The 27,443-nt window shown below is 48.1% G+C and overlaps 1 protein-coding gene across 2 annotated transcripts in view; it reads left to right on the top strand.

Moving 5' to 3' along the window:
- Positions 1 to 9,173: 9,173 nt before the first annotated feature.
- BCL7B (BAF chromatin remodeling complex subunit BCL7B) overlaps positions 9,174 to 27,443 on the top strand; it is a 20,189-nt gene continuing 1,919 nt past the window's right edge. Inside the window, exons 1-6 of one of the 2 annotated variants that reach the window (XM_059414679.1) lie at positions 9,174 to 9,360; positions 13,196 to 13,271; positions 21,418 to 21,480; positions 23,912 to 24,008; positions 26,141 to 26,311; positions 27,258 to 27,337. In XM_059414679.1, coding sequence (XP_059270662.1) covers positions 9,269 to 9,360; positions 13,196 to 13,271; positions 21,418 to 21,480; positions 23,912 to 24,008; positions 26,141 to 26,311; positions 27,258 to 27,337 — 579 coding nt within the window. In that variant the 5' untranslated portion in view covers positions 9,174 to 9,268. The remainder of the gene's footprint in view (positions 9,361 to 13,195; positions 13,272 to 21,417; positions 21,481 to 23,911; positions 24,009 to 26,140; positions 26,312 to 27,257; positions 27,338 to 27,443) is intronic. The other variant, XM_059414680.1, reaches the window with a different exon arrangement.

Raw genomic sequence — 27,443 nt, 5'->3', positions numbered from 1 at the left:
TAACTTAAAAATGGCCCCTCATGGTTTTCACAAGCCTTCACATTCCTCTGTCCCTGCCCCACATTGTGTGCCAAGTGCTTTGACCGTCTGGAGCACAGGAGGACAAGTCTCGTTCATTTCGGCATTCTCACTGCCTAACAGAGAGCCAGTCAGCTGAATAAAAGGACTGCCACCTCCCTGGATCCCTCCCCAGTTGCCCCTGGGGCCTCAGGCTCCCCGAATGCCCAGCTGGGGGCTCATTCTGGACACCTCCTGTCAGAAGGGGCCTTTCCCACACCTGACCCAGGGACGTGGAAACCTTTAACCAGCCTGTGGTTTGGGGCACAGCCTTCGAACTCCCAGAACCTGAAGCTGCTTTAAGAGGAGGGTCAGGAATAGAGCTTGGCTTGTAGGGTTTTTTTTGTTTGTTTGTTTTTCAAGATTTATTTATTTGACAGGCAGAGATCACAAGTAGGCAGAGAGAGAGGGGGAGGGAAACAGGCTCCCTGCTGAGCAGAGAACCTGATTTAGGACTCGATCCCAGGACCGCAGAATCACGACCTGAGCCAAAGGCAGAGGCCTTAACCCACCGAGCCACCCAGGCGCCCCGGCTTGTAGGTTTTTAAACCACACAATACATGGGAGGATTCAGACGGAGTTCTCATCCTAATGGCTTGCTGGTACATCCCAGCGACTCCCCCTGCCCTTCCTCATCTTCACGCCGGCCCCTCGCTCATTCTGACTGCTCTCCCGGGGCACTGGGCTCTTCCCACTGCCCTCACCCAGCCCCTCAGCACCGTGCAGGAAACCCGCTCCTTCGTCTGCCGATCTTTCTGGGATACCTGAAGCCCAGGACTGCATCTTGTGCGTGGATGTGTTTTCCTAATTACAGCTACTCCGGTAAAGACGTGTTTCAGAGGCTAATATCTTGGGGAAGCGTACGTAAAGTTTTAGTCCGCGTTTGTCTGCTTTCTACAACGAAGGCGCACTCTTACTTAGGAAACCAGCAAGACCATCACGTGATCCGCTGCAGACATTCACGATACCCTGTCATTACATTTCCTCGTTCATCTCCCAGCAGCCCTGGTGAGGTATCAATTACTCCCTGTGGCAGATGGACACACAGGTTTGTCGAGGTTAAGTGGCAAGTTAAGAATTCAGCCCTGGGACAGAGTCTAGGGTTCAAGGTTGTTCTTGGTGTCACCTTCCCCCTGCTTCTGACCTTGCCATCCAGAGGCAAGTTCCTGGAGGGCGGGGACTTTGTCATCTTAGGAGCCCATCTTCGTGCCTCCTTCTGTTCTTAGCTCACGCGTGCAAGCAAGTGAGTGTTCACTACGTTTGTTGGCTAACACGGTGATGAACGCATACACTTGGTGCTCAACTTTTCCTGAGCCCACCGTGGCCTCCACTAACCCCCTCCACCGTGAAACTGTGCTGCCAGCAGAAATCATTCCATTACTTCTGGGATTTCGGCTCACCTCCACCATGTCCAGACAATCGGAACTCAAAGCACTAGCTACCAAGAAGACTTTGTGCCCATGCTGTTAGGGTGGGGTGGGGGTAGCTGCAATCCACCAGACCCCTCAGACCCCAGAGACCTGCTGTGGCTCCGTCAGTCTCTCTAAGACTTTCTAGGATCCCTGGAACCCAACACCATTGTCTCCTGTATTGATTCTGAATCAGCAGATGGGAGCAACGGGGGAGGGGCATTCCTCATCAGCAACAAGACATCCAGAGGCCAGGGTGATGCGGCAAGATTCAGCAACCCACGCCCCGTGCCTGCTGGACAGCATCATCACTTTGCCTTCCGTCCACAAAAAGGTCCCCCTTCCCATTTGCTATCGTGTCTTTCAGATCCAGCTGATGCATCAGATCTTAAATGAGCGCTAAGTCCTCTGCCTAGGCATTTACAGGCTATAAAATGATGGCCAGGCTGGGACACGGACATGCACCCAACCATGCCCATACAGCCAGAGGGTGCAGATGGGTGAGTCAGTAGACGGAGGGAGCCCAGGCCCCTGAACGGCTCTGTGGAGCAGGTTCTCCCCAATCCTAGCATTGTGTTGTGACCATGAACAAGAAATAAATTCATATTGTGTTAAAAGGCACGGAACAAGGTGGGGCTGTTTGTTACAGCAGCTAACCTATCCTGATAAACACGCTCAGGACAGAACGAAAAGGACCTTACTTTTATGGAGTAAAGAAAGAACCTGGGAGGGGCTGTTGACAAGCGTTTAGGGTACTGACGGGCTTCCATTGGCCGGGCTGGGCACAGAGACTTCCTGTTGGGCTCTGTGAAGGCAGCTTCCTGCTGTTTGGGGTCTGAATGGCAGTGCATTGAGGGCTCTCCCTTCAGAGCTTCCCAACTCCAATTTTAATGATGTTGCCCTTATTTTTACGCTGCTTTGTTATAAAGACAACACCGGCATCTCTCTTTAGTTACTACTCCTGTGTTGTGATTTATAATAAGACATAATACAATTCGGTCTACGATCATGGCTCTGGCTCACAGAGCCCATAACCCTTGTCCTTTTCTAAGTGTTTAGAGCAAAAGGGGCAACTTTTTGTTATGATATTTGGGGTTTTGAGGCTCCAGAAATAGCCCCATTATTCCTTAAGCCACTGCCCAGCCTGAGGGTGTGTCCTGTTTGTACAGGGGAGTGGAAGTAGCCACAGAAGTTGGAGAAGAAGCGAGAACAGGCTCACTCGGGGAGGCAGATGCAAAACTGGGCAGACCCAGTGTCAGGAGGATGGGAAGGAAAGCTCCCTCGCTCCCTTTCTCTTCTCTTATTTCTTCCACACACAGTTGCCGAGCCCTCTGAGGACGGTGTGTGGAGTATACGAGCCTTTTCCTTCCTGTGGCTCTGGGGAGACGGCAAGCCTGGCTGTACACGTTTAGGGTACAGATGGCCACGGATATTTTTTGCTTGCTTGTTTTTTATGTAAGGAGAATATTTAAATAAATAATGAAACTGGGTCTTGGCTCCCTACTCAGATGTGGATACTCTTTCTGAGCCGGGGCCCAATCTGACTTCCAAACCAGGCTACGCACAAGATTGTCTTTTAAAAAATACACCCCGGGGCGCCTGGGTGGCTCAGTGGGTTAAGCCGCTGCCTTCGGCTCAGGTCATGATCTCAGGGTCCTGGGATTGAGCCCCGCATTGGATTCTCTGCTCAGCAGGGAGCCTGCTTCCTCCTCTCTCTCTGCCTACTTGTGATCTCTCTCTGTCAAATAAATAAATAAAATCTTTAAAAAAATAATAAAATAAAATAAATAAAAAATACATCCCTCTTACCTCCCCCAGCAAAAAAAAAGAGGCGGGGGGGGAGGCACCTGGATGGCTCAGTCAGTTAAGCATCCTGATCTCCGGGTCCTGGGATAGAGCCCTGCTTCCAGCTCCTGGCTCAGTGGAGGGGGGCCTGCTTCTCCCTCTCCCTCTGCTGCTCCCCCTGCTTGTGCCGTCTCAGTCAGCTCTCTCTCTCAAATAAATAAATAAAATCATAAAAAAATAAAAGGCACAAATACCATTCAGAAGGGCTCCACCCTCATGATCCAAGCATCTTCCAAAGACCCCGCCTCCCAACAGCATGGTGGGGATGGTGAAGAGTTGGAGGATTTCAACACAAGAATTTTGCAGGGACACATGCGAAAGGGGAATTAAGTAGCACATGGCATTGAGGTCACTAATCAACTCGCTTGAAAATAGGGAGATTATCCTGGATTATCTGGGTGGGCTCAATGTCATCACAGGGATATAATGTCCTGAAAAGTGGAAGAATGAGGCAGAAGAGGGAATCAGAGATAGGGCAGCGTGAAGATGACTCACCCCCGGGGACTCCCAGGTGGCACAGTCGACATTAAGTGTCTGCCTTCAGTGCAGGTTCTGGTCCCAAAGTTCTGGAATCGAGCCCCAAGTTGGGCTCCCTGCTCAGCGGGAAGCCTGCTTCTTCCTCTCCTACTCCCCCTGCTTGTGTTCCCTCTCTCGCTGTCTCTCTCTGTCAAATAAATAAATAAAATCTTTAAAAAAAAAAAAAAAAAGGAAGACTCGCCGTGATGTTGCAGGGTTTAAAGACGGAGGAAGGAGCCATGAAGCAGGGAACGTGGGCAGCTTCTAGAAGAAGCTGGAAAAAGAAAGGAAAGAGATTCTCCTTCAGAGACTCTAGGAAGGAATGTACTTTGATCTTAACCCAGTGTCAGACTCCTGATCGACAAGGTATACACTTAGGGGACTTTAACACCCCACTTACCTCAAAGGACAGATCATTTCGAACCGAAAATCAACAAGGAAACAGTGGCTTTGAATGACACATTGGACCAGCTGGATTTAACAGATATATTCAGAACATTCCACCGTAAGACAGCAGGATATACATTCCTTTCTAGGGCACGTGGAACATTCTCCAGAAGAGATCCCATCTGAGGCCACAAAACAAGTCTCAACAAATTCTACAAGATCGACAAAGTCGTTCCATGAATCTTTTCTGACCACAATGCTAGGAAGCCAGAAATCAATCACAAGAAAAAATTTGGAAAGAGCGTTAAATACAGGGAGGTCGAATAATATGCCACAAAACAATGAATGGGTCAACCAAGAGATCAAAGAGGAAATTAAAAAAAAAATACATGGAAACAAAAGAAAATGACAACACAACAGTCCGAAATCTCTGGGATGCAACAGAAGTGGTTCTAAGAGGGACTTTTATAGCAGTACAGGCCAACATCAAGAAGCAAGGAAAATCTCAAATAAATTTCAAATAAATTACAAAAAAAAAAGTTAGAAATCACTCTGGAAGGTGAGGCTGTGGAGGCACAGGGTGACTATGGGATGGGGGAGGGAGAAAGGGAAGGACTCATTTTATTGTTTTAACCTGGGAACTTCACAGCATACCTCTTAAAAAGTGTTTATTATGGAAAGTTTCAGAGTGGGGCGCCTGGGTGGCTCAGTGGGTTAAAGCCTCTGCCTTCGGCTCAGGTCATGATCCCGGGGTCTTGGGATGGAGCCTGGGGTCTTGGGATCGAGCCCCGCATCAGGCTCTCTGCTCCCCCTCTGCCTGCCTCTCTGCCTACTTGTGATCTCTGTCTGTCAAATATATAAATAAAATCTTAAATAAATAAATAAAAACAAAAGCCTTAGGGACAGGGCCCAGGAATATGCACTTTAACGAGCTTCTTAGTGTGTGTGTGGGCGGGGGCGGGAGTGTTTTTCCTCATACTTGGGGGCAGCCCTGGGCTCTTTCTGCCTCTGACTAGCCCGTACTGGCCATATTCTTTTTTTTTTTTTTTTTTTTCCTCTTTAAACAACCTCTGGCTGTTTGATGAAAGAGAAATTCTGTGTGATTTTCTTTTCCCCGGTCTGTCCTGGCATGATTCTAATGATATCAGTAGGACTGGGTCAGTAATGGCCACTGTGCAGTCTGTAGTATTTCTTTTTCTTTTTTTAAAAAATTTTATTTATTTATTTGACAGAGATCACAGGAAGGCAGAGAGGCAGGTAGGGAGAGAGAGAGGGAAGCAGGTCCCCTGCCAAGCATAGAGCCCAATGCGGGCCTCGATCCCAGAACCCTGGGATCATGACCTGAGCAGAAGGCAGAGGCTTTAACCCACTGAGCCACCCAGGCGCCCCTATAGTATTTCTCACAAGCTGTGCCCAGGTCAACATTGTTGCCACTGTAGTGACGGACACCAGGTCTGGCCAACATGGCACAGTGTTCTATGTCAGATTCCCTCCAGGCTGGGCAGCTGTTGGCAAGAATGACTAGTTCTGTTTAGCCAAGTCCCATCGTTTTCAGAATCTGCTTGTACCCCAGCGTGTATGCTCCACTTTCCAGAATGAGTTGGAGCAGAGTTGATCAACTCCAGCAGCCTTTGTCATCTTTTTTTCTCTTGCCACCGTCCTGTCTTAGGTTGGGGAGGGCCACCACCAAGAGCAGTGGGCGAGATGGACGGGGCCGGGGATGGAGAGAGCTTGCCCAGCGCACAGCTCTCCCCTCCTGGCTGTTTCCTTGTTCCTCACTTCCCGGCACTGCTCACTATCAATGCGTGAGGGACCCACCGTCTGGGAATGTTTTGAAGCCCTCGCTGAACTTTCCATTTGTAGCCCATACGAGCGAGCTCTCAAAGAATTCCAGAAGGTTCACTGTCCCTGCTTGCAAAGGCACAGGGAGTCCTTCACAACCCCCTATAGGATTCCCTTATTCCTTGGGACTGGTTCTTGGGCCTCTGTGGCCTTATAAAGGAGCATAGCTCCCAAGTGCCTTTCGCAGAAGGACGGCCCTGATTCTGGTCCACTGTCTTCTCTCTCAACAGGGCTGTGGACAACCCAGGACGGAGGGAAGAGAGAGGACCTCCTGCAGAGTTCAGGCTCTTCCTCCCCAAAGCTTGTCTTCCAACAGGTTTTCGTAGCTGCCAGTGTGGGAGACGGATGCCCAGGGCTCTAGACTGGAACCAGTGGGCATCCCAGCTTCCTTGAGCCCTGCCCTCCTCTGAAGCAGCCAGGCGAGGAGCTCAGCTTTGGGAGATAAAATAAAAAGAGAGGGCTCACGCGTGCGAACTCGGTGCCCCGGGGGTTTGATTAAGGGAGAAATTACACGCTTTGGGAGCAACTGTGTAGAAGGCGGAGTCTTGAAAGGTGGGTATTTTGGGGGCGCCTGGGTGGCTCAGTCAGTTAAGTGTCTGCTTTTGGCCTGGGTCATGGCTTCAGGGTCCTGAGATCGAGTCCCGCATTGGGCTCTCTGCTCAGCGGGGAGCCTGCTTCCCCTTCTCTTTCTGCCTGCCTCTCTGCCTACTTGTGATCTCTGTCTGTCAAATAATAAAAAAAAAAAGATTAATTAATTTATTTTAGAGACAAAGCAGAAGGAGGGGCAGAGGGAGAGAATTCTTTTTTTATTTAATTAGTTTTTAAAAATAAACATATAGGGCGCCTGGGTGGCTCAGTGGGTTAAGCCGCTGCCTTCGGCTCGGGTCATGATCCCAGGGTCCCGGGATCGAGTCCCGCATCGGGCTCTCTGCTCAGCAGGGAGCCTGCTTCTCTCTCTCTCTCTCTGGCTGCCTCTCTGTCTACTTGTGATTTCTCTCTGTCAAATAAATAAATCTTAAAAAAAAAAAAATAAAAAAATAAAAATAAACATATAATGTATTTTTAGAGGGAGAGAATTCTTAAGCAGACTCCCTGCTGAGCATCGAGCCCAACACGGAGCTTGAACCTAGAACCCCAAGACCATGACCTGAGCCAAAATCAAGAGTCAGACATGTAACCCAATGAACCACCCAGGTGCCCCAAGGTGCTTTTTTTTTTTTTTTTTTTTTAAAAGGAAAGGACGTCAACAGAGAGCATTTGTGTGGCCCGTGGGGAGTAGCTGATAGGTACCCACGTTGATCATTCTCTTATGCCGAGAGCTCCAGTAGAGATGAGGGCAGAAAACAGGGAGCTCTTTGGGGTTTCAGGGCAGGGGAGGACAGTGGCTGACTAGCAGGGTGGGCTGGAGGAGAGATGGGTGTAGGATGCTAGTTCACTGCTGGAAGGAGCAGTGGGCCTTGGAGTAGAGAGAAGCTGTAGGCAAGAGACGCCAGCGGAGAGGCTGGCCAGCACTTGGACGAGGATGAGAGGGAAGCTGGGTCTAACTGCCCGGAGTTGTTGAGCCGCGTGCTTACACCAGGGGGATCTGTGAACAGACTGGAGAATCCTAGAGAGCTCGCCTCTTTCATGACACGTAGCGTGCTCTGCCTTGTGTTGTCTTTTCCTCCTGCTTTCCTTTCCCTCACCTCAAGGGCAGGGAGTGTCTTACTCATCTTGGCATCCCACAGCGTCCTGTATGCCACCGAGCTACAACAGGTGCTCAGGCAGCACTTACGGAGTTGTTTTAGATAAGCGGGGCTTGAGAAACGGATGCGCCACCTTTGATCCCATTAGTTCTAGAAGAAACGGATGCGCCACCTTTGATCCCATTAGTTCTAGAATCATCCCGTCCCTCCAGCACGCTGGTTCAGCTCTTCCAGTCCTCCGTCGGGCAGATGTTATTCCCGGGTCTCTCATGAGCAAGACAGCATGTGCCTGTCAAATCGCAACGTTCGTCAGTCACGAAAGCCTGAACACAGACACTGTGTCACGTTCAGAATTAGCTAGGCATTTCTCTGGGGCACAGAGAAAGAAGTTTCTCTAGAGGGCGGAGAAGTAGCCACTACCAATCCATCAATGCAAAGGGTCTCCTGCCTCCTTTGTATCTCCTGAGGCAGTTACTATACGACCTCCCTAAATACCGCAGGCATCAATAAATGCCTGTGGGGCGGAGGAGGTAGGGAGCAAGGGAGCTGCACTCAGAATGAAACATTCACTCAAATATTTACAGAGCACGTTCTACAACGTGTGGACACAGGCCCCGCATGTACCCTAGTTTCAGAGGTCAGCTTCAAGGTTCTATTCTCCCCAAAGCCTCTGGACGCCCCCCCTCATGTGGATTGGGGCTGTCATAGCACCTTGAACTTACTTAAGCCTATCATTTATAAAAGGACATTTTAAACGCCCGTTTTCTGGTCGGCGTGTTCTTCCAAACTGGACGCTCTCGGAAGGCAAAACGCGGATTTTGTCCTCAGCATTGACCACATCGCCCTTGGACGACACCGGCACCGGATTAAACCAGACCAGGTCGTAGAGAGCGAAATGGAACCTGAGATCAGGGCAGGGCTTCTCTGAGTCGGATCTGGACGTTGCAAGGGTCAGTGGTCAGTTCGCCAGGTAAAGCGACGCGAGAACTCCGGCTGGGGAACAGGTGTGGGCCAAGTTCGGGAGGCATTCTTGAGAAAGGTGTGAAATTCTGCGGTTGGAGCCCAGCAGCGCTATCTGGAAAGCGAGGGTGCTGGACACCAGGCGGACAGAACCGCGCACCTGTTAGGGTCAAGGGCCTAAAACGTAAGTCAAGGCAGCAGCCACGGCCAGAGGACCAAGGTGCCAACCCCCAAGCCCCCTGGGAGCCAGGGACCCCACTGGGAGCGCCTCGCACCTCGCCTTGCCCGCAGCACGTGCCGCCCGCCTGCCGCGCTCCCCTGCCCGCTTGGGGACCGAGGGGACTCCCAGGGCGCCCAGGGACGGCCGCCCGGGGCGGGGCGCGCAGGCGCGCTGAGGCCTCGAGCCCCAAGAGGCGGGCGGGTGCGCGCGCTTCCTCGCGCACGCGCGCACGGAGGGGGCGACGGCCGCGGTGACGCTGCTGCGGCGGGCGGGCGGCGGCGCGTGAGGCGCGCGATTCCCCGTGTCTTGGGAGCAGTGTCCCGGCCCCCGCCGCTCCCGCTGCCGCCATGTCGGGCCGGTCGGTCCGGGCCGAGACCCGCAGTCGGGCCAAGGACGACATCAAGAAGGTGATGGCGGCCATCGAGAAAGTGCGGAAATGGTGAGGGGCCGGACCCCAGGGTGCCGCCGGGGTCGCCGGCCCAGGCCCACAGGAGCGCGGGACTGGCTGGCGGGGTGGGAGCCGACCGGCGGACGCTTGGGGGGAGGGGGGCGCGCGACAAGGCGGGAGGAGGGCGCAGCTCGCGTCGGCGTGAGGTCAGAGGGCGCGCCGGCTCCCACCAATCAGGGGGGCGCCCGGCTCGTGGGCCCGCCCACCTGCCCGCGGGCCGCGCGTCTCCCGGCGGGGCTGCGGGCTTCCGGCTGCGCGGGGGACTGCGGGGCTGGGTCCGCACGCAGGACCCCGCCGCTTCCTCCCCGCGGTCGCGGGTCTCCGGAGCCCTTCGCGATCCGAGCTGCCCGCTGCAGTAGCTGACGTGTCCGGGGGGTTCCCGCCGGCCGGACCGGGCGCTCTACGTATCCGTTCGAAGTTTGCCGAGAGCCGCTCGCGGAATGTGCCCCGAGCGCCGGCGTGGCCGTCCCGGCCTCGGAGCCCCTGTCTTCCCCCGGTGCTGGGCCGCGCGGAGCCTGCGGGGCAGGCTCGTGCTGCGCGCTGGGGAGGGAGTGGAGAGCTGCCCTCGCTCGGGAACGGCTTGTGTCCTGTTCCTTGCGGGGCCGGTCGCCCGCCTGTCCTGGACCAGGAACTCCCGACGGTTTACGCCGTTCACGTCTAACACCCACTGCTCTGCTCCAGCCCTTTCTCTGGCTGACTCCGAGTCAGAGCTTTAAAGCCCGGTTAGGGGTTAGCTCCCTCCAGGAAGCCTTCCTTCCCAAGACCTCCACCCCTATAGGGAGCATCATTACCTGGGTTTTTGGGGGGGGGGGTTGTTTATTTGTTCAGTTCTCCACAAGTTCCTTATCTCGTATATAAGGGTTCTATATTGGTTAAATAATGATTTTTTTTTTCCCCACCTCCAAATCTAGGATTTTTTGGTGAAACCTAAGAACCACCACACCTTTCTCTTTTGGCAGTCTCTACCCGCAGATCCCCCAGCCCCCAGCCCCCAGCCCCCAGCCCCCAGCAGCCTAGGCCAGATGACCTCCTCTCTCCCCTGGAACTCTTAGCTCGCTTCAGCTCTTGCCCCATTACCCAGTCCATTCCTCACACTGCTCTCAGAGTGATTTAACTTTTTTTTTTTTTTTTTTTTTAGATTTTATTTATTTATTTGACAGAGATCACAAGCAGGCAGAGAGGCAGGCAGAGAGAGAGAGAGAGAGGAGGAAGCAGGCTTCCTGCTGAGCAGAAAGCCTGATACGGGGCTCGATCCTAGGACTGGGATCATGACCGGAGCAAAGGCAGAGGCTTTAACCCACTGAGCCACCCACTGAGCCCTCAGGGTGATTTCATTTTTCTGGAGACTAAATATTGCCATCGCCCTCCCCTGCTGTAGAAACAAGGCTTCCGTGACTCTTCCTGATCTTAGGTTAAAGACCAGATGGTCCTTGCCATCTCACCAGACTAGCCTCAAACTGCCCTCTTTCTGGGAGTTTCTTGTCATCTTTCAGCTGGAGCCACATGCTGCCTGACATCCTCTACCCTCTTTTCCTCCCTGCCTAGTTAACTCCTAGCTCTGCATAAAACTCGCTTTCTTAAGGGACACCTTTCAAGATCCCTAATCTAAATCAGGTCCCCTTCATAGAACTTTCCACGATTGTATTAGATTGAATTATAAGACATTTCCTGTATTTGACTTTTTAACTTAATAGAAGGGGCAGTTTGATGTTGTCAAACCTAATGATTGACTATGGAATGAGCTGTTTCCAACTTGGAATGAGGCTCTGTGAATCTAGGGTCTGCACATCTTGCTGCCTGTGTCCCCAGGGTCTAGCACAGGGTCATGTGTAGTATTCGCTGAGTAAAGGAGGAAGTGGAATGGTCTGTCCAGGAGTGGATTTTGATTTTCTAAGTCTGTAGTTCATTCTTCTTTCTGTTTGCTGAACAGCATCGTCAATATCAGCATTCACAACAGTTCCTTTTTTTTTCTTTCTTTCTTTCCTTTTTTTTTTTTCTTTCTTTCTTTTTTTTTGTTCTTTTTTGTAACCTCACATTTGGACTTGAAACTTTTAGGCTCCCCAACTCTGCTTGTCCATTATCTGGTTCTTATTCAAGAATGTCACTTGCATGTCCCCAAATGGGGAAAATTTCTTTTAGCCTTAATTTTTTTAAGGCTTATCTCAAACGTAGCTTTCTCTGTAAGATAAAACCTTAAAGCAGTCTTTGCTTTAAGGTTTCAGAAACCATTGTAAGGCTTGGAAGCACCCCGTCCTGTGCCTGCAATTCTTTCTTTCTTTTTTTTTTTTTTTAAGATTTTATTTATTTATTTGACAGATCACAAGTAGGCAGAGAGGCAGGCAGAGAGAAAGGAGGAAACAGGCTCCCCATTGAGCAGAGATCCCGATGTGGGGCTCGATTCCAGGACCCTGAGATCATGACCTGAGCTGAAGGCAGAGGCTTCACCCACTGAACCACCCAGGTGCCCCGCTGCAGTTATTTCTAAGTGGAATCATGTTTCAACCACAGTTGCACAGAGGTCCTAGGAACTCTCCTTCCATGCCATAGCCCAGTCTTTCAGCCTTCTTCTCAACTTCCTTTTTTTTTTTTTATAAGTACTACAATGATTTGATGCTTTAAAGTTTCTCTCACTCCCCCCCCCCCTTTTTAAAAAGATTTTTATTTTATTTATTTGACAAGAGATCACAAGTAGGTAGAAAGGCAGGCAGAGAGAGGAAGGGAAGCTGGTTCCCTGCCGAGCAGAGAGCCTGATGTGGGGCTCGATCCCAGGACCCTGAGATCATGACCTGAGCTGAAGGCAGAGGCTTTAACCCACTGAGCCACCCAGGTGCCCCTTTTCTCAACTTACTTATCACCATGTATCACGATGATGCCCTTACTTAGTTTTTTAGTCCTATGTGCTGCTATGTGGGACCATGTCTTATACATTCTTTATCTCCTGTAGGGCCTTGTGTAATAGGGCTTTATAAATACTAGTGGAATTGAATTAATTTTTTTTTCAAGATTTTATTTATTTGAGAGAGAGAGCATGAGTGGGGAGGAGAGGGTGAAGCAGGGTTCCAGCTGAGCAAGGAGCCTATGCAGGGCTCAATCCCAGGACCCTGGGATCATGACCTGGGCAGAAGGTAGCAGTTTAACTGACTGAGCCACCCAGGTGCCCCTGAATTACTTTTTGAAAAATAAAGAAATAATTCCAGGTAGATACCTGAGTGTGAAAATGTGCTGGTACTAAGTACGGATGTAGTGTGTGAGGTAAAAAGGGCTTTGGGGGGCGCCTGTGTGGCTCAATGGGTTAAGCCACTGCCTTTGGCTCAGGTCGTGATCCCAGGGTCCTTGGATCGGGTCCCGCATCGGGCTCTCTGCTCAGCAGGGAACCTGCTTTCTCCTCTCTCTCTGCCTGCCTCTCTGCCTACTTGTGGTCTCTGTCAAATAAATAAATAAATTCTAAAAAAAAAAAAAAAAGGCTTTGGTACACTGAGAAAAGGGTAGTAGGAGGTACAGAGCCAAAGGAATTTGATAGGGAAGTCTTTCTGGAAGGGATGATTTGCAAGGTAGGATACAGGTATAATTTGATGGAAAGAAGTTTAGAAGATGTTTAAGATTGAAGGAGATTGGGGCACCTAACTGGCCCAGGAGAGGATGTTCCCCTTGATGTTGGGCTTGTGAGTTTGAGCCCCACGTTGAGTGTAGACATGACTGAAATAGAATAAACTTAAATTTTAAAAAATATTAAAAAAGATTGAAGGAATGATCCACTGAGAAGTAGCAAATCACATGAGCAAAAAATCTGTTCCATTATCGGTTTTAAGAAGTGTTTTTCTTTCAGGGAGAAAAAGTGGGTGACCGTGGGTGACACGTCCCTTAGGATATTTAAATGGGTTCCTGTGACAGACAGCAAGGAGGTAAGTGTGGAAGAAAATCAAAACAACAAAAAGGTACCGTTTATTTCCTTTGGTTCTTTCCTTGGTTGTCTCTTAATTATAAAGGAATTTATTACCCAAAATTGAGTTGAAAGTACTTCAAGGCACCCTTGGAGGTGGTCGATCCATGCCAAGCCTCTCTTTCTGTATTATTTTCCCCCTTCATTCCCTTTTCTTAACCCTTCCTTTTTTTCCAAGGCTTAGTGAACCACAGCCCAGACCTGCTTCTTGTGATTGTCAATATGGTTTTATTGGAACACAGCTATGCCCAGTGGTTTCCTCATCGTCTGTGTCCACTTTTGAGTTGTAACAGCAGAGGCGAATAGTTGCCATAAGACCTAAACTCCTGCAAAGCCTAAAATATTTCTTATCTGGCACCGTAAGAAAAAGTTTGCTGACTGCTGCTCTTACCTGCCTAGCTATCCGCTATAGTGTATTATACGTGTTTTATGTATGTATAGACTTTTCGAATCCCTCTTCCCTGGGTTTATGTGGATAGCAGTGTATTCTTGAAAGCTACATAGTGCTGGGGCACATGGGTGCCGCAGTCAGTTGAGCGTCCAACTCTTGGTTTCTGCTTGGGTCGTGAGCTCAGGGTGGTGAGATAGGACCCTGGGGCGGGGGGGCGGATAGAGCCCCCTGGGCTCTGCACTCAGTGTGGAATCTGCTTCACATTCTCTCTCCCTTTCCTTCTGCCCCTCCTGCTCATGTGCTCTTAAGTGTTCCGTCTCTCTCTCTCTCTCAATTAAATAAATCTTTAAAAAAGAGAAGGAAAGAAAAGTACATTGCATTGCATGGTATTTGTATCTTAAAATTTTATAGAGCATTGTGCTAAAAACTTGTTTCTTTTCTTTTGTTCAGCCTTGTTTTTGAGAACCGTCCGAGTTTCTGTAACTGTAAATAGAGTTACTGCCTTTGCATCTTGCATTGTGTTCTCTTACACGCAGTGACCGCATTCACCTACACCTTCCCCGCGTGGTGAACACCCAGATTGTCTCCAACTTGTGTTCCCAAATTGTTTTCAAAAAGCTCAGATTTAAAACTCATACAGAGGGCGCCTGGGTGGCTCAGTTGGTTAATCGACTGCCTTCGGCTCAGGTCGTGATCCCGGAGCCCCAGGATCGAGTCCCACATGGGGCTCCCAGCTCCGTGGGGAGCCTGCTTCTCCCTCTGACCCTCTCTCCTCCCGCGCTCTCTCACTGCCTCTCGCTCTCTCTCAAATAAATACATTTTAAAAATAAATAAATAAAACACACAGAAAAGAATGTAAGTCCTAAATATATGGCATAAGGAAGAAACATAAAGCTAGTACCCTGGTAAAAATCACGCAGGTTAAAACATAGAGCATTGCCAACTTCCCGAGAGACCTCTGCTGGACTCGTCCCAACTTCCCCTCGCGGGCCCAAGGGTCTTTCTCCTACTTTTGCTTCTCTTACCACTTCTCTGCTCATTTGTAAACACTTCTTTCTTTCTTTCTTTTTTTTTTTTAATTTATTTATTGGTCAGAGAGAGAGAGCGCACAGGCCGACAGAGTGGCAGGCAGAGGCAGAGGGAGAAGCAGGCTCCCCGCTGAGCAGAGAGCCGGATGTGGGACTCAATCCCAGGACACTGGGATCATGACTTGAGCCAAAGGCAGCAGCTTAACCAGTTTAACCAGCTTAACCCAGGCATCCCTGTAAACACTTCTTTAACTTTATATATATATATTTTTAAAGATTTTATTTATTTATTTGACAGAGAGAAATCACAAGTAGGCAGAGAAGCAGGCAGAGAGAGAGAGAGGGAAGCAGGCTCCCTGCTGAGCAGAGAGCCCGATGCGGGACTCGATCCCAGGACCCTGAGATCATGACCTGAGCCGAAGGCAGCGGCTTAAACCACTGAGCCACCCAGGCGCCCTCTTTAACTTTATATAAACAGCATCATAAATGATCTGTTTCGTGTGTCTTTTTCTGCACAGTGTAATGTTTGTAAAATTGATCGATGTTTGTCCCTCTCCAGTGCTGGGTGGGATTTTATTATGGGCCCGGACCATGAGTTACCTCTTGGGTCCTCCTGTAGATGGCTATTTGGGTTATTCCCAGAAATCATGCTCCTGTGAACATTCTTATTCATTATGTGGGTCAGCAGATACGTGGGTTTTCCTAGGATATGTTCCTGGCAGTGGAATTGCTGGGTCTCAGAGTCTGCCTGTGTCAACTTACAGTCGTTCATGCCGAACTCTTTCTATTCCCACCAGAAATAGGAGAGTTCGCATGACTCCCCATCCTCATGAACAGTTGGTATTGTTTTTTATAGGTAAGGAACTTGTGCTTTTAACTTGGTGACTAAGTATGTAATTACTAACAACATGGAGCACCTTTTCAACGTTTAGGGTTGAACGTCTCCGATTTCCTGTTTCAGGAAGTGTCTCTTTCATCCATTTGCTTGTTTCTTCCTTATGACTTGTAGGAATTCCCTGTGTTCTAGACACAAAGTCTTTATTGATTCTCTACTAGGCAGACCTTTTTCCATTCCACGTCTGCCTTTGCACTTTCTTTAGGCTGCCTTGAGTCACGGAAGTTGCTAATTTCAATGTGGACAAAATAATCTTCTCTGTTACAGTTAGTACTTTGAAATGTTTAAATTCTCCTCTTCCTTCGAGGCCACAGAGGTAATCTTCCATATAGTCTTCTACAGGCTCATTATTCAGTTTTCCTTTACAACACACCTGGCATTGATTTTTGTGTATTTTGAAGTCGGAGCCCAATTTCATTTTTTCCCACCTGGATGTGCATTTGTTCCAGTGCCATTTATTGAAAAGACTGTTCTTTTCCTCCTACTCTGTAGAGCCCCTTTGTCATCTTTCTTTCTTTTTTAAAATTTTACTTATTCATCTGAGAGAGAGAGGGAGAGCACAAGCCGGGGAAGTAGCAGGTGAAGAAGCAGGCTTCCCACTGAGCAGGGAGCCAAACATGGGGGTCAGTTCCAGGGCCCTAAGATCATGATCTGAGCCAAAGGCAGATGCCCAATCAACGGAGCCACCCAGCCACCACCCGCCCCTTTGCCATATTTCAAGTGTCTGAGCGTGGCTCTGTTTCTGTGTGTTGCCTCCAGCTTTTTGGGAGCACAGATGACTAGAGTGACCAAACCTCAGAGCATCCTTCTGGATGACTTGTGGGGTAGATGCCCGGGAGTGGGATTGCTATGAAGGGTGTATATACCAATTGTTTTTAATAACTGCTGCCCAAAGTGGCTCAGTTGGCTAAGCTTCTGCCTTCTGCTCGGGTCATGATCCTGGGGTCCTGGGATCAAGCCCCATGTTGGGCTCTCTGCTCAATGGGGAATCTGCTTCTCCCTCTCTCTCTGCCTGCTGCTCCCCCTGCTTGTGCTCTCTCTGTGTCAAATAAAAAAATAAAATCTTCAAAACAAAACAAAAACACAGCTGTTGCCCGATCTCTCCCCAGAAGGGCTGCACCAGTGTAGTTAGTACACTTCCCCAGGAGTGCCAGGGCCTTCCGGCTTCTACAACCTCACTGGCATATGGTACGATCAGTCCTGCCATCCTGTTAGTTGTCTTTTTTTTTTTTTTAAGATTTTTAATTTATTTATTTGACAGAGATCACAAGTAGGAGAGATGCAGGCAGAGAGAGAGGAGGAAGCAGGTTCCCTGTGGAGCAGAGAGCCTGATGCGGGGCTCGATCCCAGGACCCTGGGACCATGACTTGAGCCGAAGGCAGAGGCTTTAACCCACTGAGCCACCCAGGCGCCCCAGTTGTCTTTTTTATTTCCCGTGTTCCTGATTACTTGTTGTGAGGTGAATGATTTCATCTCTTCAGATTTCCTTTTTATCCACTTAAATATCGTCTTCTCTGATTTCTTTTGCTTACTTTTGTATTGGGTCTCCTGTCTTTACCTTTTGATTTGCATGGATTTGTTGGTATCCTAGATATAGAAAGCTCCGGTCAGATTGTTACCCTGCAGGTGTTCTGTCTGACATGTCGCCTCTCTGATAACTTTATCGATAATAGGCCTTTCATTTTTTTGTGTCAGATTCATCAATTTTTTCTTAAGGTTTTTGCTTCTTGAGTCTTGTTTCAGAATTATTCTACATTGCATGATCATAAAGGACATCTCCATCTCCTGTTACGTTTTGTATTTTTTTTGGTTAATGATGAAGATATGAATCTAATTTTAATTTTCCATTACACAGAGGGCTATCTGCCCTAATACTGTTTACTATTACTATTTACTTTCTCTCTTGATTTGTGATATCATCTTTGTTGTATACCATATTCATATCTAGTCTGTTTTTGAGCTCTCCATTCTCTTTTTTTGTTACTTATTTTGTCCTGGGCTAGAGAGATTTTTATTTATACTATTCTACTAAATTATACCAAATTATATTGATTTGTATATATTTTATACTAAATTATACTAAATTTAGTATTAATACTAAGTAGGACAGATTTTCTCTCTTGCTGTAGGTTTTTTGGAAAATAGCCTTTATCAAAATAAAAATTCCCTCCTCATTTTAGTTTCCTAAAATTTATTAAAAATTATGAATAGATGTTGGACTTTATCCAGCTGCCTTTCCTGCATTTACTGAAATGTTCATGCCATTTTCCTCCTCTAATCTGTAATCTTTTAGTAGGGTGAATTATATAATAAAGTTTCTGTTGTTGAAACTTTTACATTCTCGTATGCATAAGAGAAATTCTAGGGGCGCCTGGGTGGCTCAGTGGGTTAAAGCCTCTGCCTTCGGCTCAGGTCATGATCTCAGGGTTCTGGGATCGAGTTCAGCATCAGGCTCCCTGCTCAGCGGGGAGCCTGTTTCCTCCTCTCTCTCTCTCTGCCTGTCTGCTTGTGATCTCTCTCTGTCAAATAAATACATTAAAAAAAAAAAGAGAGAGAGAGAGAAATTCTACTTGGATATGCTTTCTTTCCGCCTCGTAGAATGCAGTGTTCAATTCACAGATACTTCATTTAAGATATTTACATTGGTTCCTAAGTGAAATTGGTCTAGATTTTCTTTTATTATCCTAGCTTTACCTTGTTATAGTATTAAGATTACATTCACCTCCTGAATAAATTAGGCAATTTCCCCTCTTGATTTCTAGAACAACTGGTGAAAATGAGAAAGTTTGGTAGATGTCATCTTTAGTACTTTCTGGGCCTTCATTATCATCATGGTAGTTTTAATGGTGATTGATGCTTTTTGGTTATCTCTGGTTTTGGTACTTATTTTGCCTTTTATGTATTCCTAGAAATTTATCCATTGCAAATAGGCCATTGGTTCTTTAATAAGTCTCGATGCTAGGTCCTCACCTTTCTTCATTTCCCAGTTGTATTTAGAAATGGGGCAGGGCACTTTTTAGTTGGCCAGTAATGCTAAACTTTTGGCAGTGGATGGCTCAGTCTTGTATAATGAGGAATTAGTTGTCCCATTCCAATGCCAGTGACACCTTGAACACTGATCAAGAGTTTTCACATGTGCTGGTGTGAAGTTATTTGTGATATTCTTTTTTCTTTTTTTTTTTAAGATTTTATTTATTTATTTTACAGGCGAAGATCACAAGTAGGCAGAGAGACAGAAAGAGAGGGGGAAGCAGGCTCCCCACTGAGGAGAGAGCCCAATGTGGGACTCGATCCCAGGAACCTTTGATCATGACCTGAGCCAAAGGCAGAGGCTTAACCCACTGAGCCACCCAGGCGCCCCCAAAGTTTATTTATTAGAATGATTTTTCTTTTTTTGAGTATATGTGCTACCAAGGCAAGCACTAATAGAATGATTTTTAATTTCTAGATATATGAGATGTTTTAACTATCTTTTTAAATTTGGTGTACTGATTTTATTGAATTAATAGGATATTAGTTCTTTGGGATTATTGGGACTTTTTTTGTGATCTTATCTGGTACATGATTGGTTTTCAGACCACTCACTTGTGATTAAAACAAATATATTCTCTAGGTATGACTTAAACAATTGAAGCATTTATTATGTTAACCCAAATCTTGTGTATCATTGCTTATTGTTTTGTGTTTTTGTCCTATTATGTTTCTGAGAAGGGTGTGTGAAATTGTTGATATATTTGCTGCTTCACGGCTGATGGGTCACTTGTCATGTTTTGTTTGAAACTGTTTTTGATGTATTTATACGATTATGCCATTGTTATTATTTTGTCATGTTTGGTTTTTTTTTTACGATTTTATTTATTTATTTGACAGAGATCACAAGTAGGCAGAAAGGCAGGCAGAGAGAGAGGAGGAAACAGGCTCCCTGCTGAGCAGAGAGCCCGATGTGGGGCTTGATCCCAGGACCCTGGGATCATGACCTGAACGGAAGGCAGAGGCTTTAACCCACTGAGCCACCCAGGCGCCCCTTATTATGTCATCTTGACCTGGTGTTCATTTTACCAGTATATAATGTCCTTCTTTGTCCCTTATGCCCCAAATTTTTTCTCCTCAAATTCGATTTTATTTGATATTACAATTTCTACCCTGTCTTCTTTTGATTTATGTTTGGTTTAGTGTGTCTTGAAATTCTCTTCTGTAACCTGTTTCGTGTTTTTTGTTTATTGGGTGTATTAGCATTAGGTTTCGCTGTGGGTGACAGAAAACTCAAGATAGCAGTGGTTTAAGAAGTTTATTTTACTCATTTTCTTAGTCGTCTATGGCTAGTGCTTAGAAGCTTGTATTCCGGAACTGGTGTGGTTCTGCCCCGGAAACCTCCAGGGGCCCAGGTTTCTTCCAGGCTTTCTGCTCCTTTTTTTTTTTTTTTTTTTTAACTTTAAAGAGAATAATGAGAATTATTAATAAATTAATTTTAGTTTAACGTACCATAAAATTTACCATCTTAACCATTTTTTAAATATACAGTGTTTTTTTATGTCTACATGTACAGTTTAGTGGTATTAAGTACATTCACCTTGTGCAGTGGTATTAAGTGGTATTAAGTACGTTCACCTTGTGCAGTGATTCTCTAGGCTTCTTCATCCTGCAAAACTAAACTCTATACCATTAAGTAACTCCCCGTTCCTCTGAGCCAGTTTTGACCTTGTATTCCGAGGTCAAGATCCAGCCATTTATTCTACACATTTAGGCTCTAACCAGCAGAGCAGAAGGATGAGCAGATAGAATTTTCGTCATTTTTAGTAGGAGTCTCCTAGAAATTGCCTCAGAACTTATGTATTTACCGTGTGTGTTTGTAATAGCTTGTGTGGCATCTAGCGGCCAGGACGGCTGGGGAAGTTTGACCACCTAAAAATTCTATTAATATGCACAAGGAGTTTTGCCATAATACACTCTTTTTTTTTTCTCTCTTTGCCTCATAATGGCTAGACAAACTTTTCTTTGCTGATTAGAAAGTTCTGCATTCTGTTTTCATTTTTTTATTACCTACTTCTAACTTAATAAGACTTCTACTTCCTGTTCTTCCATGTCAATGTATGAAGCTTATCAAAGTCTGCATTACCCTTGGAACCTGGTAACACCCGTAACACATTTTTTTTTTTTTTAAGATTGTATTTATTTATTTGAGAGGCAGAGATCACAAGCAGGCAGGAAGGCAGGCAGAGAGAGAGGAGGAAGCAGGCTCCCTGCTGAGCAGAGAGCCCGATGTGGGGCTCCATCCTAGGACCCTGAGATCATGACCTGAGCTGAAGGCAGAGGCTTTAACCCACTGAGCCACCCAGGCGCCCCCCGTAACACATTTTTAACCGCTACTCCTTCCCTCCTCTCCTACTTCCATCCCTACTCTGTCCTCAGTTTTGACTGGAATTTCAGATCAGATATTTCAGTTCTTACAGAAGTTTCTTGTTTTAGTCACTGCTGAGTTAGACAAAGTAAATGTGACATATTATATACTCTTTGCACCTATTTTATCATAGCTTTCTCCTAGATTCATTTTTCTTGCTGCAACATACCTTCCAAGAGTTTTGTCAGAGAGAGCTTTTGTGGGGAAAACTTTCTGAAAGTATCTTTTTACTCCTGAAAATATCTTTGTTTCACTTTTATGTTTACTGATTATTTTACCCACGTCTGAAATTCTAGGTTTTCCTTCAGCATTTTGAAACTATTACTCAATTGTTGTGCTTCTGGTGTTGCTGTTGAACAATCTAGTGTCACACTAATTCTTCTGGATTCTTCCTAGGTGGTCTTGCATTCCTGGAAACTTCTGGAATTTCTTCCCTGTCTTTGCTCTCCCAGGACTTCTGTAAGACTATCCTGTGATGTTGATATCTAGCTTCTTTATTTTTCCTTTTCTTATCATTTGTTTCATCTCTTTCTTTCTCATGTACTCTTGATTTCTCAACCAAGGTTTTGCTTGTTTTCAGCTGTATCTATTTCTGCTACTAGACTCTGTCGCTTCATTTTTATTTTCAACAATTACATTAACCATACCAAATTTCCTCAATTGGTGGTTCTTCAAAACAACTTTCCAGCATCCTTATCTTTCTGAGGAGACTATGTTTTAATTTTTTTTTTCATATTTTTTTGAGAGAGAGAGTGTCACACCTGAGTTGGGGTGGAGGGGGGGTTAGGGGGCAGAGGGAGAGGGAGAGAAAGAATCCTAAGCAGGCTCCACACTGGGCCCCGAGCCCAGTGAGGGGCTCAGTCTCATCACCTGGCGGTCATGACCTGAGCCAAAATCAGTAGTCAGACGCTCAACCACCAGAGCCACCCAGGCGCCCCGAGACTTACGGTTTTATGTAAATTCTCATGTCTTCCTAGCCTCCTCCTTCTAGTATAGCTTCTTCTATTTATTGTTTTTAATGGTGCTTGTTTCTTCCAGTGTCGCTAGTGTTTTCTGTGCACTTATTTCTTATTTCCTGAGAACTCTGAGCTGCCTTGGTTAGCGCTATGTAGCTGAGGGTGGATGTAAGCCCGGCCTGTGGTTTTCCTTCCTCCCGGTGAATTTAGGTCACTGCGTGAGCTTTAGGATTCAGCCCTTCCCTCACCCCTGCTCCCTCCTCCCCTCCCTCCCAGGGAGTTCCCTAGTACCAGTCTCCCGGGTGCTGCCTTTGTCTGGGAGCTGCTGTCCTTCCTGGTCCCTGCCAGCCCCAGGGAGCTGGTGGGTGAAAGTTAGGGCAGCTCTGCTACCACTTTTGATTTTTTCATCCAGTCCTGGCTCTAGTGGTCCCATTACCCACAGGGGCCCAAGGTCAGGCAGTTAAATCTCTTGGGCTTGTGAATGGGGAGTCGCGGGCACTGGTAGAAAGTCCTTCCCCGCCCTAACCCAGTTCTCACATGTAAGCCCCTGGCCCTTGCCTAATTCCAGTTCTCCCTGCCCGGGACCCAGCTCCCTTTGTCTCCCAAGGGCTTCTCCCAGTGTTGGCTCAGGCCCCCGAGTTTATCGTCCCTCCAGCGGTCCGTGGTAGAGGGCCATCCTCTAAGGACCTAGTATAGACCTGCCAGATTAGGAAAATGGGAAATGACAATCAAATTGGTGAAGAAGTGGGAAGGATCTGAGGGACAGGGACATCACTGACCAGAGAGTAGATTGGCACAAACTCTACGTAGTGTATATTTCAAAGTTTTCAGCAGGACGCCTGGGTGGCTCAGCTGGTTGGGTGTCCGACTCTTGGTTTCGGCTTGGGTCATGATCGCAGTATCGTGGGTTCGAGCCCCACTTCGGGCTCTGCTGCTCAGTGTGGAGTCTGCTTGGGATTCTCTCTCCCTCTCCTACTGACCTCCGCCCCGCTCAAGCACATGCTCTCTCCAAATAGATAAATTTTTTTAAATCGTGTTTTTGTAGTTTCTGTGGTGAAGTGTGAAGTGTGATTGCGTTAAAATCATGTCTGCGTATGAAAAAAGTGAAGGGAAAGTGGTTCGTGAATGTGCAGCTGATTGACGGCGGGTTTGAGAGTAACAAAAATTAGATTTATGTATAACAAATAGACATGTATAAAAAGCATAAAATAGTAAATTTGAGCTTTCTCCCAGATTTCAACTTTGGGCTGTTGGGGTGCTCTCTTTTGGAAGTGTTTGGATGGATTTATTTCCTTTCCTTAGGGCTCACTCCTCGCAAGCTAGTGCTTACCTTTGCCCTGTGTTTCCCCATGTGTGTAACCTACATCGTGCTTGACGGAAATGGTGTTACAGGCAGAGGTGCACATGGGGTGGTCATTCTGGGTGGATGGCTTGACTGGTCAGTGATCAGGCTAGCGCGGCCTCTTTGTCCTGTCCCTACTTGCCTACGTATAAAGCGACTCTTTCCTGGGTCCGATCAGAGACCCATTTTTCCTTTTTCCTGCTGTGCTACCAGAACAGGAATCCTCAAATGGGTACTCTGTATTTCTCTTCCCTCCACATAGGGATAGGTGGGGTAGAGCATTCGGCTCAGGGCAGAAAGCAGAAGAGAAGTGCAGGGAGCGCTAGTGGCAGCCCGCGTGTCTGCCTCTCCCTTCTGAGTCACGATATTAGCACCGGCAGGATCCGTTTTACAAGAAAGAGCAGAGACCCTGAGGCTTGGGGACACCTTATCCAGAATTCTGTTATTCCTTGGGTCCTAAATCCTCACACTGTTGTCGTCACTCCTGTTCAGTCCTAATCCAGACCTCTGTGGTGTCTCCCACAGCACCCTTCTCCCTCTCTGTGGGTCTCCTGCTTGGCTCTGTCACATTCCTCTTTTTTTCCTTTTCTAGAAAGAAAAGTCAAAATCGAACAGTTCAGCAGCCCGGGAACCTAATGGCTTTCCCTCTGATGCCTCAGCCAATTCCTCTCTTCTTCTTGAATTCCAGGGTGAGTTGCATCCTTCTGTCTTCCTCGCAGGAAAAAGCAGCACTTAGCTCTGAACCCATTCGTGACGGGAAGAATAGTTCCACGTGCCCCTTCAGTGCCTGCTGCTCTACTGGGATCTTGCTGGCACTTTACATCAAGTCTTTTCCTTGAAGCCTTACAAGAACTGTGCAAGGCAGATGATCGGAGCTTCGTGTTCCATTTGGGGAAACCGAGGCTCAGAGGGGTGAAGTTCTGTATCTCAGGGTACATAACCAGTAAGTGACAGACCCCGTGTTAGGCTTTCTGGCCCAGAAGCTCTCTTCTCAGATGGTGTGTTTTATGACGATAGTGCCTTGGAGTAGGCCGCCCAAAGCCGGGGCCTCTCCTGTCCACTTTCAGCCAAGTTCCACCTCCTGAATCAGTCTTCAGGAAACGTCCCGCCTGCGTTGGCCCTGCGGTCCCCGTACTAGCTTCACACCGGGGTGGTGGCTGCTGTTCAGAAGGACTTGCCCTGGAGTTTCTTGTTTTTATCCTTACCTCAGCCTGTGATGTAGCGCAGGCGGTTATCATCAGCCCTATCGAAGGAAGCCTATGCTCAGGGAAGAAGTGTTTGCCTGAGCTCAGAAGTGACAGAGCTTTATTCTTTGTCTAGTAAAATGCTGCTTCTGTTTTAGCGTAGAAGATCCTGGTCTTTGTGGGAGTAAAGACTAGACAGGGCTTCCGATTTTCCCTTTGGAACAAGACTGGGAGCCTGCAGGTATCCACTCCCCAAGGTCAGGGAGTATGACAGAGGAAGGGGAATGCCAGGGAACGGGTTTCTAGCTATGTTTGGGGTGTCCAGTAATCACTAAAGCTCTGGGAGACATATGAAGGCCCTTTTCCCCAATCTGGCCACCATCCCGCCCGTCCCTTTCATTCCGTGAACATTTGATGAACGCCTACTGTGTGCCAGGTACTGGGTAGCACACTGGAGGTCCCAGGACGAGTGAGCCACAAAGCCTGCCTGCACAGCGTGGAATAGAAGGAAATCGGCGTGTAAAATAATGAGTGTGGGTGTGCGTGGGATACAACAGAAACGTGATAGAGGAGGTGGTCATTTCCACCCAAGGGAGCCTGGGACACAGGCTCACAGAGGACGTGGTGCTTGAGCTGAACAGTGCTCTGTACTGGGGCTTTCCAGGAAGACTGGAAAGAGCAAGTCCTGCCGGACACCTGTGCGTGAAGCGGGTCTGCGCAGCTGGACGATGGGTGGGCAGTGAGCCTGGAGGTCAGACGAGATTCTGTAGGTTGTGATAGGGCCATCTGTGCCTGCCCTGGGGAAGCCCCGGAGTTTGGATTGTATCCTCCGGGCAGCAGGGAGCCACGGGAGGATTTAGAGTGATCCCCCCGGCACCGGTGAGAAGGGCAGGTGGGAGAACAGGAGACCGAAGGAGCGGCCGTCGGGGTGTGGCGGGGCGCCGGGCCGAGAGCCGGAGGCCTGCCCCAAGGTGGTGGAGTGGAAGGAATTAACGGCCATGTCAGAGCAGTAGGACGGGTCAGCTCTGGGGACCAGCGGCTGCCGGGGAGGGAGGACGTCAGGGGGTGACTTGCAGCCTTCAGACAGACCTTCCCAGGTGGGAATTTCTCGGTCCTCAGGCGGTCAGGTGGCCCCCGGGGCTGCTGAAGGGCCTGTGTGACCACCTGCCAGTACCACCACCTTCCTTGAGATAGCCAAGAAGGCCGCGCAGACTTTAGCATTTTCTACTCACCCCGTGTTGAGAAAGGTTGAGGGCACAGCTGCGTCCCTCCCTTCCATTGGACGTGAGACAATACCACGTCTAGACTCTAATTGGTGGGTAATAAAGAAGGGATTGCCAAGCCTATCCTGACCTTCCTGAAATATAAATGTTGCATAAACCTAAAGATTCTGGCTGCCTCTGGTGCTTAGAATGTATGTTATGAAAAAGAAAATGTTTAGATTATTCAACTCAGACTGGTGACTGTTTGCCCTACTTTCGTCTGTCTGCCTTTGGCTCAGGGCGCGTCTGGGCAGCGATCATTCCATTTGGTTGTGCCCATGGCTGCCTGAGGAGGCACCCGTTCCTCTGCTGTGAACTGTTTCCTCAAGAAAAATGACTACTCTCAGCTGTTGCCTTTGTCATGTTTGTTTTCAGATGAAAACAGCAACCAGAGTTCGGTGTCCGATGTCTATCAACTCAAGGTGGATAGCAGCACCAACTCGAGCCCCAGCCCCCAGCAGAGTGAGTCCCTGAGCCCAGCACACACGTCTGACTTCCGCACAGACGACTCCCAGCCCCCGACGCTGGGCCAGGAGATCCTCGAGGGTGAGTCGCAGTTGGCCCAGGACGAGCGTCTTGGAGGGGCCTGTACTCTTGAAGTTTCTTTTCTTTGGAGGAAGAGGTTAGAGAAGGTGCCTCTGGCCTGGCAGCCTTGAGCTATTTGTTAACAGTGTGGGCTTATGAGGGGAAGGGTTGTGTCTTCCCTGCTCGCGGGGTGAAAGAAGAGACCAGGCAGCATGCCCGAGCGGCCGGCACTTTTCCTGTCGATGCCTGGTGTGCTGCTCTGAAACCGCGGGGAATAGCAGTGTAGTCTCCGCTGTGCGGACGAGGCAGTGGAGTCTTAGAAAGCTTAAATGGCCTGTCCAGGGTCGCATAGCCAGTAACTGGTGGAACCGAGGTTTCCAGATTCATGCCCCCTGACTTCGCAAATGATGCTTTTCCCACTGTATCTGGTGCATTTCTTCTGATAACATGTGTTGATTCCCCAGCCAGTGCCGGCCTCACCAGCGTGGCTCTGAGGGAAGCTCCCTCAGCCTGAGGCAGGAGGCCTTGCAGTTGGACTGATCTTGCTGCCTTTTTAGTTTTTGTTTTGTTTTGTTTTTTAGAGGGGCGGGGTGAGGGAGAGGGAGAGGGAGACACAGAACTTTTTTTTTTTTTTTTTTAAAGATCTTATTTATGTATTTATCAGAGAGAGAGAGCACACAAGCATGCAGAGAGGCAGGCAGAGGGAGAAGCAGGCCCCCCGCTGAGCAAGGAGCCCGATGTGGGACTTGATCCCAGGACCCTGGGATCATGACCTGGGCTGAAGGCAGTGGCTTAACCACCTGAGCCACCCAGGTGTCCCGAGACAGAGAATCTTCAGCAGGCTCCACGTGGAACTTGACACGGGTCTTGATCTCACAACGACAAGGTCACGACCTGAGCCGAAATCAAGAGTTAGATGCTTAACTGATGGAGCCAGCCAGGGCCCCTGACCTTGCTGCTTTTTCAGAGCCCTCCCTGCCTGCCTCAGAAGTCGCTGATGAACCTCCCACCCTCACGAAGGAAGAACCAGTTCCACTAGAAACACAGGTAAGGAACACTTTGGGTTTTCCAGTTTTGCTTTTTTTTTTTTTTTTTTTTTTTAAGATTTTATTTATTTGACAGAGATCACAAGTAGGGAGAGAGGCAGGCAGAG

Source organism: Mustela nigripes, chromosome 11 (assembly GCF_022355385.1).
Source record: "Mustela nigripes isolate SB6536 chromosome 11, MUSNIG.SB6536, whole genome shotgun sequence".
Taxonomy (NCBI): Eukaryota; Metazoa; Chordata; class Mammalia; order Carnivora; family Mustelidae; genus Mustela; species Mustela nigripes.
The sequence above is the reverse complement of the archived record's forward strand: the minus strand, read 5'-3'. Positions and strand labels throughout refer to the sequence as shown.